The 18,843-nt window shown below is 47.3% G+C and overlaps 2 protein-coding genes across 2 annotated transcripts; both read left to right on the plus strand.

Annotated features, from left to right (window-relative positions):
* The first annotated feature begins 4,312 nt into the window (after positions 1-4,312).
* Positions 4,313-5,133, plus strand: LOC123056724 (uncharacterized). The gene is made up of 2 exons (XM_044480019.1): positions 4,313-4,579; positions 4,692-5,133. Exons 1-2 carry the CDS (start codon positions 4,504-4,506, stop codon positions 4,883-4,885), a joined length of 270 nt encoding a protein of 89 aa, XP_044335954.1. The 5' UTR covers positions 4,313-4,503; the 3' UTR covers positions 4,886-5,133.
* Positions 5,134-18,123: 12,990 nt separating this feature from the next.
* Positions 18,124-18,843, plus strand: LOC123056734 (uncharacterized). The gene is made up of 2 exons (XM_044480025.1): positions 18,124-18,275; positions 18,397-18,843. The coding sequence occupies exons 1-2, from the start codon at positions 18,200-18,202 to the stop codon at positions 18,585-18,587; spliced, it is 267 nt and encodes an 88-aa protein (XP_044335960.1). The 5' UTR covers positions 18,124-18,199; the 3' UTR covers positions 18,588-18,843.

Raw genomic sequence — 18,843 nt, forward strand, 5'->3', positions numbered from 1 at the left:
CGATCCCATCGTCCCTCCTCACGCCACCAGGAAGAAACAGAGAGGAGAAAGAGACCCTGCTCCCGATCCCGCTCACATGCATCCTCCTTGCCTTGTTCCGACCACCTCTGCCACCCTGTCGTTGTTCTGGTCGGTGAGCTCCTCACCTCTGGCCCCCTCGCATCGCCGCCTCCTCCTTCGACCTGCACGGCCGCCGGCCCCACCCCTGCCGCACACCCCATGTCGCCGGTGGCGCCCGCACTCCGCGCCTCCCATGGCGCACCAGGCCGTGGCCGGTGCGCGTGGGCGCTCGCCCGCAGCTCGCCACTACTCCTTCGCGCGCCCCTCCGATGCTGGTCGCCCCTGCCTGACTGTCTCGTCACCAACGGCCCTCGCCTCGTTGGCCACCTCTCCAACCCGCCAAGGCCTCCCCCGAGCTCGTGGACCTTCCCTGTCGCTCGATGTGAGGCTCCCCCTCGACCCTCATGTTCCCCCCTTTTTCATTTCTCCGTCGTCAAAGTTCGCCGCACCACCGCGTCGAGAGCTCGCTGGGCGCTCGTGCTCACCACCACCGACCATGCACACGCACGCCCGAGCCACGCTGCGCCCCACGGCCGCCTTGCTCCGCCGACCGCACGACGACACGGCTCCCCGCGCCATTGCCCTGTTCCGCCCCGCAGCCACCCGTGCCGCCGTCGCCTCACTCGCTGCGCGCCGTCGCCAGCCGCCACACCCGCCGCCCGGGTTCGCCGTTAAAGGGCGCCCGCATGTCGCCCGTATTCCCCTCGCCCGTTCGAGCTATGCCCATTCGCCCGCGCCCGTTTGGCCCTATGCGCCAATGACAAGGGCCCCCCGCGCCCTGGAACGTTTAAAAAAAAGGAATAAATAAATAAATAATAAGTACAAATATTTATTTATTTATTTATTAACTTAATTAATTATGTTTAATTAACCTAATTAACTAATTAACTACTCATAATTAACTAAACAGTCAATGACAGTGGGACCACTTGTCAGGTTGACCAAGTCAATGGTCAACGTTGACTGCTGATGTCATGCTGATGCATTAATTAATTTTTGAATTAAATTAATTTATTAAATCCATAAAATTGATTAAATCTTTTAAAATTAATATAGAATAAACCGTAGCTCGGATGGAAAAACTTTGTACCTGAAAGTTGCTCAGAACAACGAGACGAAACCGGATATGTAGCATGTTCGACCGACACACATCCCTAGCATAGCGAACACGCAACTTCCCCCCCCCCCGGTTCATCTTTTTGAAAACGCGGAACACCGGGGATACTTTCCCGGTTGTTTCCCTCATTCGCCAGTATCACCTCGTACTGCGTTAGGGCACACCTGGCACCGTTACTTGTCATGTCATGCATCGATATGCATCTGTTTGCATTGTATTCATTGTTTCTTCCCCCTCTTCTCTCCGGTAGACTACGAGACTGACACCGCTGCTGGTGCCCCGATCGACTACGTTGTTGACGACCCCTCCTTGCTAGAGCAACCAGGCAAGCCCCCCCTTGATCAACCAGATATCGCCTATTCTTATCTCTACTGCTTGCATTAGAGTAGTGTAGCATGCTACTGCTTTCCGTTAACCCTATTCTGATGCATAGCATGTCTTTGCTACTACTGTTGTTACCTTTACCTGCAATCCTAAATGTTTAGTATAGGATGCTAGATTTCCATCAGTGGCCCTACATTCTTGTCCGTCTGCCATGCTATACTATCGGGCCGTGATCACTCGGGAGGTGATCATGGGTATATACTTATATACATAATACATGATACATGTGGTGACTAAAGTCGAGTCGACTCGTAGAGTACCCGAGAGTGATTCACGGATTGGGACCGAAAGCACGTTTGTCCCGATGGCCCTTTGAGTGGACCTTTGTGGTGGAGAGATAGGGCAGGTTGAGACCACCTAGGAGAGAGGTTGGTCTGGCCCTGGTCGGCGTCCGCGAATACTTCAAAATAACACGCTTAACGAGATCATGGTATTTGATCTAAGTCTGGCCACTGGCCTATATGCACTAACCAACTACGCGGGAACAGTTATGGGCACTCGACGTCGTGGTATCATCCGAAGCCTTCTTGACGTCAGCGACTGAGCGGCGCACGCCGGATTGGACCGTAAGCCTGGCTTGTATTAAGGGGGCTAGGTCCGCTTTCGGCCGCGTACGCAATGTTCAGGTGTGCAATGGGCGATGGGCCCAGACCCCTGCGCACATAGGATTTAGACCGACGTGCTGACCTCTCTGTTGTGCCTAGGTGGGGTTGCGACGTGTTGATCTTCCGAGGCCGGGCATGACCCAGGAAAGTGTGTCCGGCCAAAGGGGATTGAGCGTGTTGGGAAATGTGGTGCACCCCTGCAAAGAAGTTTATCTATTCGAATAGCCGTGTCCCTCGGTAAAAGGACGACCTGGAGTTGTACCTTGACCTTATGACAAATATAATCGGATATTAATAAAACACACCCTTCCAAGTGCCAGATACAACCCGGTGATCGCTCTCTCATAGGGCGACGAGGGGAGGATCGCTGGGTAGGATTATGCTATGCGATGATGCTTGGTTAACTTACCATCTACTCTCTTCTACTTCTTCAAGATGGAGGCTGCCAGAAGCGTAGTCTTCGATAGGACTAGCTATCCCCCTCTTATTCTGGCATTCTGCAGTTTAGTCCACATATACTACCCCTTTCATTGATACAAATGCATATGTAGTGTAGCTCCTTGTTTGCGAGTATTTTGGATGAGTAATCACGGTTGCTTTGCTTCCCTATTTTCCCCCTTTCTGTACCTGGTTGTTGCGACCAGACATTGGAGCCCAGGAGCCAGATGCCATCGTCGACGACGACTCCTACTACACTAGAGGTGCCTACTACTATGTGCAGGCCGCTGACGACGACCAGGAGTAGTTTAGGAGGATCCCAGGCAGGAGGCATGCGCCTCTTTCGATCTGTATCCCAGTTTGTGCTAGTCATCTTATGGCAACTTGTTTAACTTATGTCTGTACTCAGATATTGTTGCTTCCGCTGACTCGTCTATGATCGAGCTCTTGTATTCGGGGCCTCGAGGCCTCTGGCTTGTAATATGATGCTTGTATGACTTATTTTATTTTTAGAGTTGTGTTGTGATATCTTCCCGTGAGTCCTTGATCTTGATCGTACACATCTGCGTGTATAATTAGTGTACGATTGAATCAGGGGCGTCACAGAGCGGCAAGTTGCTAAACCCCGTGCTGGCTTGGGGCGGCAACTGGCTCCGTCGGGTTAGGCGAGGGAGGTGGAGCAGTGAGCTGCCACGCTTGTATCCGGCGAGCTCGGGGGGCTACCCAGCCGGCTTTTATGCCGGAGGGCCGCTCTTCCGGCTTGTCGGATGCCATTGAAAGAGTGGAGAAAAGAGTGAAGGGGGGGGGGGGGGGGGGGGAGCAGCGGAGTGGTGTTATTCTTGCCCAGCGTCTGGCCTTGTTTAAATACAGGACGAACGGGAGGAGCTCGGCCGGCGTTGCGCTTAATACTGGCCCGCTCGTGGACGGACGTGTGGCCGGAGTAGGTATCTCGGCTTCCACGCGGGTTTAATGGTGGCGTTTGAATGCGGTGAGGAGGCGTGTTCAACCAGACGTGCAGCGGGCGACACCCTCGGCCGGCGCGCCTCTTCAATTTGTGGAGATAGTGAGAGGGCGTGTCCGCCCTGAGCCGCCTTCAATATGGAGCGGCACGCTCAAGAGTGGCATGAATGCGGGTAGGTGACGCCGGGGGGAAGCATGTGCAGAAGGATGGGATTGGTGGACCAGGGCAGTCAGAAACGGGATTGGGATCGGTCCGGACACCCGCAAATATTCTCGCGTTTGTCTTCAGTTTGCGGGAGAAAATGCGTCCAGACCGCGCAACGGACCGATACAGGATGGTGTTGGATAGTTTTCGCGGTCCGGATAGCACGTTTCAAATGATTGCGGGAGGTTTGAGAGTCGACGTTGCAGATGCTCTTATGGCTCTAAATTAGCATCACTAGATCCGTCTTGAAATGTACTTTGATACTATCAATTTGATGTCATATATTTTATTATTATTTTTTATAAAGTTGATCGAAATTTTAAAACTTTGACTCGTAAAGAAACTAGATGTACAATTATACACGGAAGGAGTATAGTGTGAAATTATATCTGCTGTCGTGGTCTAAATCGGTGTGCACGTGATCTGATGTGCTGGTCATGAGTGATATATACAATGCATGTCAAACAATCCACGCCGCCTATAAAACAAAAAAAGAAACGAGTCCAACTTTCCAAACCAGTAGTCAAACATCTTTATCCCCCCACCTAACCAAATAATAACGACCTGTAGCCTAGCAGCCATAGCAGGATTGTCAATCAAGTTACGAAATCGACGCCTATATATAGAGCTGCCCGCAGCTTTAGCCAGCCACACCACCACAACAACAGAGAGCATTCTACCACCGCACCGCACGAGTGAAGTGAGAGCTTTGCACGAAAAGTTCATCAGCGACCATGAAGGGCACCAAGCTCGCGGCGATCCTCATCCTCCAGGCCGTCCTGGTCATGGGAGTCCTCTCACACGTGAACGGTAAGCAGTGCTCATGCTCAATCGTTCTACCTGTAGTTCGATCGATTTGGGCAGTCATGTCTTGTACGTAGTAAGTGATATTACCTGATGCCGATGTCTTGCGTGCTTGCAGCCGACTATTTCCCCAAGTGCTGCAACAACTGCAGGTCCTTCTCCGGGGTCGACGTCTGCGACGACGCCCACCCCAAGTGCCCCAAGGGCTGCTCGGCGTGCCGCGTGGTGTCGACGAGCCCCGAAATGTGGCGCTGCGCGGATATGAAATCCACCGTCGACGGCACCTGCGGTGGGCCCTGCAAGAAGTACTGATCGGCTCATGCCAGCATGATATGTTCCGCCTAGAATGAAATAAAAGCTCAGACGAGATGAGCAGCGTCATCGTGCCTATGCGTGTGTGTGTGGCCAACAAATATGTATACCAGTATGCCGTGTCTTCGTCGCTGTGTTTTCTCTCTCGAGAAAAAGTTGGTGTTGCTTGTTGTTCAGATATCCGGAATATCCTCCGTGAATAAGTAATGATTGTGCGTTGGTGGCAATAATATGAGTTCTCTTGTCCACGCGTTACATGTTTCCCGTTGTATTTATATCCTCTCCGATATGATATCCATTGTTCACATGTTAAGCAGTATGTTAGATGCTTTGCTTATTTTCCCCTAAAAAAGATGCTTAGCTTATTTTATTTTATTTTTTAGAAAAAACTTCAATCTATTTATCAAACATATACTAGTACTAGCTTAATTAACACATACTCACACGAGCTGATGGGCGGCTATTTGAAATTTACCTTTCTAGTTTTTCGCACATACAATAACTATTCTACGTACTCTTACCATCTTACTATGGGCATGCCACACCTTTCATCCTGACTAATATTTGCTGATGTTTGCTAAACGGGCTAAGAAATGTGTCTGCAATCACACGTTTGACAATTTTGTGTACCTGTATAGGAAGTATGGCTACAAACCAAACTTGTTGTTAAAAGAAATTCTTGTAATGTTATCTCGAAACATCTATGTTTGCTCGGTTTGACTTGAATGCAAATGGTAAAAGGTTCCATATTTCATCTCAGTTTTTTCCTAAAGCATAATCATGCTTCGAGAAAGGTGGTTCAACATAAGATATAGTTTTGAAAAATGACAAAAGAATTCGTAAAAGCGGACTAATAGGAATGTTATATTGTTGTACAATGAGATCATGCAATTAGGAATTATTCGTAACCTATGATAATATATGTCATGCAAAAGACTTATTCCAGGTGGGTTGCAACGATGCCTTCAATAGCACCAATGTCAACTCTTGCCGTTAGGCTTCCTTGCAAAGGAAGCGAGCGGCCCTATGACCCTGGTGTTTGAGTCAACTTTATTATTTTTCTTATTTCGTGTCTTTACACATTTATAGGCACTAGCTAGAGTACATAATAACCACTTGCCTTTCCTAATAATAATAATAATAATAATGATGATGATGATGATGATAACAGCAACAACAATAATAATGACGAATATCCATTGAGCCCAGACTCATCTGCACCCGGTCAAGAAATAATTCACAAAAAATACAAAAAAAATCATTTTTTTGCATGGTAGATAATTTGGTGCATGAGGTGCACTCCAAATTCCAGTTCATTTCGACATATGAGTAGCTCTCGGCAAAAAAAGACAAATTGGGTCAGAACGACATATGAATAGTAAACTTTTTTATAGACCCCAAATTTGTCTTTTTTCTCGAGATGTCCAAATGATCTGGAATTTGAAGCGCACCTCACACACGAAATTATCTATCATGCAAAAATATTGATTCTTTTTGAATTTCTCTAGTATTTGTTTTGAATATTTTTCCATCGTTGCAGGTGCAGATGAGCCTGGGCACCGAATCGCTGCTCTCAATAATAATAATAATAATAATAATAATAATAATAATAATAATAATAATAATAATAATAATAATAACCACTTGCCTATTCTTACTGGTAACATCTCTTGCAATCTTTCACAAGAGATAAACAATTAAAATAGAATGAAGAAATCAGTAACTATCACTTGTGTTCTTTTTGCAAAATGAAATAACGTATTCACAATTATGCAGGTGTAATTACGTTTCTTCTCTGTACCTAGTTTGAATAATCATTCCAATAGAAAATGGGATTAGTTGGTTTTTATGTATTCGTCGAAAAGATGTGCACAATCGTATTTCAAAAAGTAAGCAACAAAAGATGTACACATTGTTAAAAAAACAAGCATACAAGCCTATGGAGTTCATGGCGTGCAATTGTAGCCACGGTAGGCTCGACGCATCAAATGGTTCGTCCTCACCGATGAGGGGTGAATAGCTCCCATGCGACGTTGTTGGTGTGAATTGTCTCTCATGCGACGTAGTTGGTTATAATCGCTCTCATGCGACATCTTCGTTGGAAAAAATAGCTCCCATGCGACACTGCTGCCTAATCCAAAGACACATGTTTAAAACTCGAATCAGGTGAGCGGGACCCACAGCATGGGACCCACTAACTTATCCAACTCAGCATTGGTCAGGTGAGCGGGACCCACAGCGTGGGACCCACTAACTTATCCAGGTCAGCATTGGTACAAGAGGACACCGAGCCGTGCCCCGAGCCGTGCAGCACCCGAGCCCATCCTCCCCCCTCCCCCTCCCCGACCGTTGTTGTTCTTTTTCTCCGGCGACGACGCGCAGCAACGCCGTTCCGGGCCGCGACCTAGCAATGTCGAGCTCCGCTTCAGCCTCCCGCCGCTCATGGCCGCGCTATGGCGCAGTGCCCATGACAAGATGCCCTGCATGCCCACGTATCGCACCCCTGAAGCGGCTAGTCACAACGACCGACAAGAATGGCAACCTTGGGCGGGAATTCGTGAAATGCGAGAGCAAACCAGAGCAGGGAAAGGTGAGATTTTACTTCTCAAATATGCCAATTTTGGTTTTTGTCTCCCAATTTCATATTTGCCCATTTTTCCCCATCGGATTTGGGATTTAGGGTTCATCTTTCCGATTTCAGAAATTGAAGCAATGCACCCATTTTGAGTGGCTAGATGAGTACATAGAGCGGATTCAACTGGAGGGTGCATCAGGGGAGCTCGATTTACTGTTGGAGGCGGAGAAGTTGGGCAAGTTTGGATCGGGCGCATCTGGATCCGGGGCCCCTGGATCTGGCAATTCCATCGGGGGCGCCCGCCCTTCCATTGGTGCTACTGTGGGGGATGCAGGAGTGACGGCAGAGCTGAAGAAGCTGAACAAGAAGATGAAGAAACTCATCGAATTGCAGAAGCAGGGCAATTTGATGGGGCTGATGGCCGCACTTTTTTATGTTTGTGTAATTGGTCTCGCATTTGTTTATGTGATGATAATTAGTCGTAAGTGAATAGATTGGGCATCATTTGTAATCGTAATGATATGTACATTTGAATAAAAGTGTTGCGCTGTATGAATTCGGCATATCTTCTTCACTCTGTTTTGTTTTTTCAGTTCTTCAGTTAGTCATCAGTTTCAGTTTCAGTGGTAGAGGGAGAAAAAGAAAAAAAAATCGTCCCACAGTTGCCCGAAAAGGCCAGGCCCATATAGAAGTTACGCAGGGCCCGGGCCGAATAGAACATACCCAGGCCCGTTGATAAAAGAAGTGTAGCTAGTGCAAAAAAAAGTGCACACGGTCATTGACATCAATATATCTTTTCGGCTTTAGGTTATTTTACAAATTTTAAGTTTCCTGCCTTCACCTTTTTTTAGATAACTCATCTGATAATTATTTGAGCTATTTTTATGCATAAGCTATCGAGTCCGATTGTAGGGTCCCGTGTTGTTTCGGCTAAAACAAAAGGTTGGTTCTAGTTAGCAGTCTAACTTGTAGTCTTTGTGAACCAAAAAAGTTGCATTTGTTTGGTTCTAGTTTATTTCAACGAAGCGCCATTTTTATTGCATATAGTGCATAAAACATAAAATGAAGATAATTAACTAGACACATGCTAACAACAACTTCTATGATTGGATCATGTTTTAGTGCATTTTTTAGTACACATGGCCACATAAATAAAATGCAATGGAGAAACTTTAGGACCGAAAAAACATATAGATAGATAGAGGGGCATCGGGTACCCTAGTAGCATAGATAGATAGAACATATAGAGGGGCATCCCCCCACTACATATAGTTCATAAAACATGAAAGTAAAATAATTAAAACTAGATATATAGAAGACACGGGCACACACACCCGAACCAACACAAACACAAACTAGATAGATAGAAGACTCGCACTTGAACAACTCATTGGCCCCTCCTCCTTGCCACTCCTTGGCCTCTCCTCCTTGCCACTCCTTGGCCCCTCCTCCTTGGGCCCCTCACTCGTCGTTCTCCGGCATCTGGTAGGGGAGGCTGTGCATGCCGTTGGGGTGAGGGAAGATGTGGTGGAAGTTGGTGAAGATGTTGTAGGTCGTGAACGCGATAAACTCGCATCCACACCAGAACACCTGGCCGAGGAGGTGGTAAGCGTCGTAGGGGTTGGGGAAGGTGACGTGGAGGCCGATGACGAGGCCGTTGGCGTTGCCATCGTACTGCTCGTGGAGGTGGAACATGGGCGGAGTGCCCGGAGGGAGGTGGCGGTAGCCGGCTTGGAGGAAGAAGCGAGCCAACTCTCTAGGGCCCCTCCACCTAGAGATGGCCCACACCCTCAGGCTATTCTCGACGACGACTCCGGCCGGGTACTGCCTCTCCGGCACGGTGCGAGGGCGACGGTAGGTAGGGCCGTTGAACTGCATGGTGGCTCGAGTGGTGGATTTGGCTCGAAAAGAAGAAGGGGAGGAGGCTTGAGAGATGAGTGTGAGAGGATGAGGAAATGGTGCCCTTTTATAGCCGCGTTGCAGCTGTGGTCAATGTGTACACGGTGCCTTCTGGATCGTTTTCTCTTCTCTGTTCGCACTGGCATAAGTAATTGCGGGCATTAATTCAAAAAACGGCGGCCAGAGCATCCAAAGAGGCACGGGCAGCACAGGCGAGTTGCATCGTTTCGTGCACTTGCATCGGCGGTGACAGGCCCGTTCATCCGCGCGTGACACTGAAAAAGGAGTTGCGCCACATCTGCACCACCGACGCGTCTGTCTCGTTCAAACATGCATTTGTTAAAATAGCTTAGATGCGACGTACCTATACGCTGCGCCCCTACCGTGCTTTACTGCGTCGATACGTGCATGCAATGGCGGGCTAGGTGTTCACGAGCAAAGAATAGCTAGGCTGCGACGTTGCATGGCATGCATGGGACAGGGATGGCCCACATGTCATTGACCCTCTCGCATGCAGCCCATCCCCCTCTCGACGGCCGTGCGCACGCACGCCAGGCTCTGCCGGGCCCGATCCGCTCGGCCCAACGGTCACTTAGATGATCCCCCGCTCAACGTTATCTGTTCGTCAGAGAGAAAGAACGGTGGCCAATCAGATTGGAGCCCACGGATCGCCCCCACGGAATCCTTCTAGAAGGCCTATCCGACGGCCGCAGTTTGGCGTTAGGGTTAGATCGACGGTGGACGTTTGGCGCTAGGGTTACATGGGGTTTGGAGGCAGTCAACGGGGTTTTGAAAGGTTTGACCGAACATTCAAATGTGTATAACTAATTCAAAAAAAATCTAAAAAATGAAAAACCTGCGCATATAGCCTTTTTATGTTACATAGTTATGATATAAAATGATAAACTTGATCTAATGATCTTTGCTTGAAAAAACCTACACAAATTGGACTATCTCGACTGAGGTTGCATGGAGTTCACAGGAGTGAGAAGAGAGTTTGAGGTTTTGAAAATGCAAAAAAATCAAAAACATCACCTTAGCTTCATTTTAGAGTGACTAAGGAGGATCTGAAGTTATTTTTGCATTTAAAATTTTTAAACTTGTTTTATTGCTAACTTTGTATTAAAGGGTGTTTTTTCAAAAATAAATTAAATAATATGAATACTTATTCAAAAAAAGGTGAGACTTCGTATTGATCCTATATAGGTATAATATAAGCTAAGAAAATCTTTTTTGGGTGATTTTGAGAAGGTCGAAAAAACTTGCTTAGAAATGGGGCCGTTTTCCCTTACTTTGGAGCCTGTTTGGACAACATTGTCCGTGACTATGAGTTGGAATTCACAAAAAGGGTTGGATTTATGAACTAAAGTGCATAGTAGTACATAAAACGATGCAACATCACAGAACAAATAAATGAACTCAAAAAATATTGGAGATAGGTTCAAATTTGAATATCGGTTCAAATTTGAATTTTATTTCAAGTCAAATCAACATCATAGCACATAAGTTATCACATGAAAGAACATAAGTTTTCACATCAAATTTGAATGATTTCGACTCTATTTCTTTTGCTTCTTTCTACCACTCGATTTCTTCTGCTTTTTTCCACCGTTTGGTTCCACGGCGCGTAGTTTGTTGATGCTTATGCTCTTGATTTTTGGCCCCTTGCAAACTCCACTAGGCCCCCTCAACTTTTGCACCTGACCATGTCCCACTTCTTCAGTTTGCACTTCTGCAGATTGAGTAGATGGCACACATTGTTCAACTACTTCAGTTTGCAACTCAACACTTGGCAGCACAACCTCCAAACATGGCAACACAGTTGTCAAAGCAGATTCGAATGGCAGCACAACAGTTGCTTCATCTGCAACAGTTTTAGATTGCCCTAGCGTCTGCAAAACAGATTCAGTATGCATCACATCGTCCAAAACACAAACACTTAGCTCATGTTCAGCAGTAATAGTTTCAGTTAGCTCCATATCTTTGTCACCAAACATTACCTGCTTAGTGCTCTTCCTTCTATAGCCACTGAGTCTTGCTTTTTTCACTGGCCAGCATTGTTCAACAACAAGAGGTGGGGCTTTTTCTGCACGCTTCCTCCTAAAAAATAAAGCATTTGACTTGGTTAGATACTAGAACAAGTAGCAAAATCAAAAACTTGCAAAAACAGTAACATAAACATACTTTGGCCTCTGAGGAGTGTAGATGCACTTGGATGAACCAATTCTGTGCCCAAGTACCTCACACAACTTGCACCTATTTTTGTTACCTTTTTGAGCCCTTTTGGGCTTATCATTCTTTTCCTTTTCCTTTTTCCCCTTCTTACTACAACCACCTTTCTCAAACCAAGCTTTGAATCTGCTCTGTTTAGGCCTCCCAGCCTTTCTTCTAGTGACAGGGGGACACAAGGTAAATTCTATTTCCACCTCAGGCCACTGAGATTGGTCAGTCAGTGCAGGAATTGGACTTGCATATGCAGCTTTGAATTTTTGTACTGAATAATACTCATGCAAATATGGGTGCATATTTAACCTGGGTTTAGATGCCAAAAAAAGTATGGAATGCTCACATGGTTTTCCAGTGTGTTGCCACTCTTGGCAAGTGCACTCATGCAACTCAGTATTTACCACATGCCTCTTGCCACTCTTTGTATCTCTAACTTCAGCACCCCACAAGGAAGATTTCTCAACAGATAGATGTGAAAGATTTCTACTCCTGTTGACCACCTGTTGTACCACTGCTGGAAGCTTGTCCCCTTCCAAAATATTAGCAATTTTTCCTCTCAACTCCCACAAACGCATGATCATGATCCTTATTTGGTCCACCATGTCATGCACAGGCAAGTCTTTCAAATGCTTCACTTTGTTGTTAAAACTTTCTGCCAAGTTGTTATTGATATGATCACATTTTATGGCAGTATTAAAACCTGATCTATACCACAACAGAGAATGGTGGGTGTTCAACCATGAAGCAAATTCATTATCACTACATGATGCCAATATCTTACCAAGGTGATAGGAATGTGTCTGTCTGGTGTAGGATCTTGCTGCTGGCCACATGCGCCCAAATTCATCTCCTCTAAATTTTTTTATCAGATTCATCCACATATGTCCAAAGCACTCCCTCTGCTCAGCATGGGGGAAAACATTTTTTACTGCATTTTCCAACCCTTTACATGCATCTGTGTGGATGGCCAAAGGAGAAACTGGCCCTATGCATCTTTTCAGTTGCATCATGAACCATATCCATGATGCCTCTGTCTCTGATTGAAACATTCCTATTGCAATTGGGAACATCCAGTTGTGTCCATCTAGAGCATTGCATGCAGCCAACTGACCATTCCACTTTCCAGTCAAAAAAGATGAGTCTATGCTCAAATATGGACGACAACCTGCTTTGAATCCATCTATGCAAGGCTTCAAACACATAAAAAACTTGCTGAATAAAACCTTGCCATCCTCTGTTACCTCTGTATCTATCTCCACCACACTCCCAGGTGACCTCTTCTCCACCTCTGCTTTAAAACTATACAACATCCTAAATGTATTTGCCCAGTCACCATACAATGATTTCATGGCCCTTTGTTTTGCTTTCCACACTGTGGTATATTGCAGCTGGATGGGGTACAACTTCTCCAAGTCAACTTTAAGCCTCTTTGCAGTAGTGTTTGGAGTCTTGGCTAAAATAGGAGTAATCTTCTCTGTAACCCAAAGCTGTGATGTCATCTTTGAAACTCTCTGTGAAGTGGTCATACATGTATGCTGGTGTGGTATTTGATTTACCCTTACTGTACTTCCATCAGGTTGTAGTCTGGCAGACAAGTACCATTTGCAAGGATTGCCACCACCATCATAACCTTTGCACCGAGCATAAAATTTCTTTCGATCAGTCCACATAGTCTTGGCATCAAACTCTTTTTTCACTGCATAGGTCCTGAAAGACATCCTAAACTCCTTCATGCTTGGCCACAACTTTCCCACCTCAATAACTGGGTTCTCTTTGTCATACAAACAAACCAGCTCATTATCATCTGCATCATCCACATCATCTGCAGCCTCTCTCATCAGGTGTTCTTCATCCTCATTTGCATTTCTAGGGCCTGTGTTACCTTCAGCTGGCAAAGAACTGTCATCCTTCTCCTTATCTTTGTCATCAACTTGAATGCCAAACATTTCGGCCATATCAATGTCAGATATTGGTGTAATGACCAAATCTGTTTTTTCATTCAACTCTACTACATTCCAGTCAACAACAATCTTCCTAGCACCATGGGTTCCCTCCTCTCCATCTGCATCAATCCCAGTATCTTCAGCTACTATAGTCGGTTCAGTCAACAATGCCAACATCTTCTTTTGTGAAACCCACTCATCATCTTCCATCTGTGCAGCCATCTTTGATGGCACATAACCAACTCTGGAATGAGTTTGCAGATCAATTAGCTCTGCATAAAATGTTACTTGTTTGCTTGCCCATCCTCCTTGCTGATCAATTTCAGCAACCATGGATTCTCCATCTTCAATTCTCACATATTCACCATTATAGTTATCGAAACGTTGCAGAGATACCTCTTGTTCTGGACCCCAAACAATACTCTCCCCAATTCTCTCCACCAAATTGCCCACGGCCTTCTCCTTCATGATCTCCAATTCCTGGGGATCAACATCTGCAAAATCGACATCCAACCTCACGGTGGTATCTCTATCAATGTCTTGGACACTGCCATCACTGAGCTTGGCTTTACAGGGAAAAAATTCCACTATAATTGCGAATGTGGTGGCAGAACCTGAACCTCCCCTGTTTTGTCAATGGCAGGCAGCGGCGGCAGTCACTACCAAATCGAGTTCGATTCTAAATCGCCAAGAAAAGAGGGTGGCATTACCGATTTGAAGCACTGTCTCCTCGGGGCAGCCCGTCTCCTCGCTCCATCTCATCTAGCCCTCGCTCCATCTCCTATCCAATCAAGCAACAGGGGCAGCATGAGGCCACAGATTTATTCAAAATTCAGTGGAATGGGAGTAGTGTTTGGAAAATACTCACTCGCAATAGCCGCTGCAGGGATAGGCGCTCCACCACCGGGCCGCGGAGAAGAAACAACCCCCGGATCCAATGGAGCCCGATTCTAAATCGCCAAGAAACAGAGGGCAGCATGAGGCCACAGATCCCCCAAAATTCTGGGGAGTGGGACTAGGGTTTCGGGCTCACCTCGCAATAGCTCTGCCGCTGCCGAGAAATGCGCTCCACCACCGCGGAGAAGAAACCACTGCCGGAGAAGATGCTTATGGCGGCGCCGCTCGCCCAGTCCAGCACGGGCGAGTCGAGCACGGTCACACAGTCACCGGTCGAGTCGTGGACGGTTGACTCTTGACTACGTGGCCATAGGTGGACCCCACCAGTCAGAGCACATAACCCACAGTGTCCTAACCAAATCTCAGCCTAACGGACAGCCAACTAGCCGCGTAAATGGTGTGTCGCATGGGAGCTATTTTTTCCAACGAAGATGTCGCATGCAAGCTATTACAGCCAACGACGTCGCATGAGAGACAGTTCACACCAACGACGTTGCATGGGAGCTATTCACCCCACCGATGAGAGGCTAGATCGAGCCAGATGCCATGATGGATCCGATTGACATAACAACAGCATTTCAGAAAGTATGCCAAACAGGTGCCGAATCAACTTTTGAGGCATTTGGCACGAGTGCCTGCACTCCCTAGGCGATGCCACAGGAAAAATTTAGGGAACTCGAGCACCCAGGGCCTCTTTGGTTGGTTGCATATTGCTCCGCCCTAGATGCTACTTTGGCATGTTTGGATGCTTAGTCTGCATTCGGCTTTTGGCCTGAACGGAACTTAAAACACCTCTTAGCTAGGCCCCTAGGAACGGATGAATCAGACGTTTCCTCTCAACCAGGCTATCGGCATTCACGGGAGGGAAACGCGATGCTGAGCTCATGTGACCTTGCGGGCATCCCAATATAACGGCATGAGGAATTGGATCACCTCCTATCGATTCACTCGCCCTATTTAGTCCCCGCTCGCTCACCGCCGGAACCCCACCACCATTTCATCCCCTTCAAGCTCTCTATCTCGGGTGGATTCTTCACAAATGAGCAGTTACAAACGCATCTTCTCCGGTCCGCGGTGGTTGGCGGCGGCGATCGTTCTTCCTCCTCTTCCCTGAGTTGTTTCACGCCTTCCCCTGAGCTTGATGATCATCTTCGAGTGCAAGCCAAGCAAGGCGGCAGCTGAAGGTTGGTCAGATTCATGTGTAAATCCTAAACTCGGGTGCTATATAAGGCAGGGCTATGGATTAGCCAGAGGGACCAACTCTCGTAGAAATGTTACTCTCGATAGCAGTAAATCATCCCCCATTGTGACCCTCGCACGAGGTACTCCACCATGAGTACAAACTAGAAGCAGGACATAGGGTGTCCTCCAAGGGGGGACTGAACACGTGTAACTAACTCGTGTGACCTCCATTTTGGCAGTTCTAGCCGTGTTCGCCACCCTATCGAGGGTACTGGCGGTTATACGTACTGTCCGATGGCATGCCAAGCAGTGGCTACGCTGGTAGGGGAACATATCCAGATCAGATCTTTGTTCATGCCAAATGACTACATGTCGGGCCAAACCTTCACTTTCAGCTCTTTCGGGCTCATCGACGATCAAGGCGGTCTACACTTACAACGTTCCCATCGGTGTCATGCACTTTGGAAGCCTAGAATTCCACTTCAATCGATAAGGCGATTTCGTATGCCTCTGCACTCCTCCATCACCCTTGGCGCATGGGTCATAGCTGGCCATGACCAAAGGTAGGCGGTTGGGCCTTCAGCAAACCATCAGCCTGCCCGATACCAAGGCATCAACATGATCTTCTAGGCCTCGGACACATGCCGGGACCAAAAGATTACGTAACATGCGGTTTACGCAGTCGCGCCGACCCCAACAAAGCGCATGGAGTGATCCGATTCCATGGTAACCTTCGGCCGATCGATCATCCGGCATATATTTTGTATCCGGGCAAGTTCGCCCTAGTTGTAGATCCCATCGTCCGGGGTTTCCGCCTCCCTCAAGTCCCGATGAACGACAGTAGTGGCGTGAACATCAACTTCCCTGACACCTTGGCCAAGATGGCGATCTCCCGATCTCGCCTGCAGCCCTTGCCCACCAACTTTCAGTTTTGCATCTGGCAGGCAGGTGCACCCCTTGGGACAGCTCGACCTAGAGGTCGTCTTCGGGGACGAGGATGACTTTCGGTCAAAAAAATACGATTCGAGGTCACGCCATTTCAAACTGGCTACATCGCCATCCTAGGCAGGCCGCCCTACGGTAGATTTATGGCGCTACCCTCCTACGCATACCTCCAGCTCAAGATGCCAAGTCTGAGTGGCACAATAACAATCCACGGCAGCCCCGAGAAGGCACTTGAAGAAAAAGCCACGAATGTAGAGCTCGTCGAGGCAACAATGGCTTCCACGGAGCTTGAGCACATCAAGAAGTCCGTTGACCCATCTTCAATAATATTACCAGCCAAGCCCTAGCCGGGGTTAGCTTTCATCTAGCGAAGGAAACCAAAAAAATTCCAAGTCCACGGAGAAGACCCGGGAAAAACGATAATCATTGGAATAGACCTACAGAAGAATAGGAGGTCACGCCTCTGCAATTCCTCTGAAGCAACTTAGACATCTTCGCCTGGAGGCCCGCAAACATGCACGAGGTTTCCGTAAAGATTGCACAATACAACCTCGACGTTCGAAAGGACGCCAGGCCAGTCAAACAAGCCCTCTGTCGTTTCGCCACAGAGAAACGACGGGCCATTGGTGGAGAGACTGCCCGACTCCTGCCGCCAGGTTCAACGGGGAAGTCACGCACCCGGAGTGGCTGGCCAACCCCGTCATGGTGCGGAAAAAGAACATGTCCTGCCGCATGTGTGTTGACTAAAGTGACTTCAACAAAGTATGCACAAAGGACTTGTTCCCTTCGCCTCGCATTGGCCAAGTTATAGATTCAACCATGGGCTGCGAAAGCATGTGTTTCTTGGATGCTTATTTTGGCTACCATCAACTACGCATAAAAGAGTCAGACCAAGAGAAAACTTCCTTCATCACACCTTTCGGGCCTTTTGCTAGATCACCATGCCTTTGAACTCAAGAATGCAGGGGTGACATATCAGCGAATGATGTGAAAATATCTCCATGACCAGATTGGCATCAAAGTGGAGGCCTACGTCATCAACAACGTAGTCATCAAGTCCAGACGTGGCTCCAATCTCCTCTCTGACCTCAAACAAACATTAACAAACTTGCAAAATATCCTTGTGTCATATATTTGTACTAAAATTTAAATTATTCTATGAGTAAAATTTGTAGTCAAAGACGTGTATTGGAGACTGAAAAGTTAAACACATCTTGTATTTCGAAATGGAGGGCTTGGCTAGGTACACTGAAGTGACGTGCACATAGAACATTTGACGATTCAATCGATCCACCGCTCCGGCGCGAATAGAAACGTGTTCTTTTCATACATAACCGACTGATCATGAGGAAATAAGTGTGCTGATGCGCTGGACATGGAAGATGGAGGTGTGCCTAACACGTCTAAGCCGCCTTTAAAGAAAAAGGAAACGAGTCCAAGCTAGCAAGGAGTCAAACAAGTTTATCCCAAACCACGATAACAAAAAACAATTCATAGCTGACGCGGCAAGTTGGCATGCTTCAAGAACTGACATCTATATATAGAGTTGCTTGTAGCTTTGGCCAGGCACAACCACAACATAAACCATCATTCCACGAGCAGACGGGACAGTGCAGAGCTTCCCTATAGAGAAGTTTAGGAGCAACGATGAAGAGTAGGACACTCGTGGTCATCCTGGTTCTCCAGGCCGTCCTGGTCATGGGGATCCTCTCACAGGCCAACGGTATGGTTGCTGGTTGCCGTATTGTGATTTCGTTGAGATATTTAGCTTACACACACACAAGTGATAGTTAACTGATGTCAATCCAGTTAACAAGGCGATTAACTGATATGATTCCATGCAGCCGAGTTCCCAAAGTGCTGCGACAGCTGCAGGTTCTTCTCGGGGGCCGTGGTCTGCGACGACGCCGGCCCCAAGTGCCGCGACGGCTGCGTGAACTGCCGCGTCGTGCAGACGAGCCCTAAGAAGACGTTCCGATGCGCCGATGCACGCGTCGACGATGGCACGCCCTGCAAGCCCTGCAAGAAGTACTGATCGCTCATGCTCAGAACATCAGATGTTGCGCCGAAAATAAAAGCTGGGATGAGTTGAGCAGAGCCGTTATGGCTGTACGTGCACGTGTTCCACGCCCAACAACAATTGTTGTTATCATCGTCGTCGTTATGCTTTTCTCTCTCTCTCCAGAAAAAGCTGTTGTCGCTGCTCCGTGAATAAATCACATAAGTATGTATCACAGTATCAGTGTATGCGTCTCTGCTCAATCAAATAAAAATCAGTTTATTTGTGTCAA

This window comes from Triticum aestivum, chromosome 1A (assembly GCF_018294505.1).
Source record: "Triticum aestivum cultivar Chinese Spring chromosome 1A, IWGSC CS RefSeq v2.1, whole genome shotgun sequence".
Classification (NCBI taxonomy): Eukaryota; Viridiplantae; Streptophyta; class Magnoliopsida; order Poales; family Poaceae; genus Triticum; species Triticum aestivum.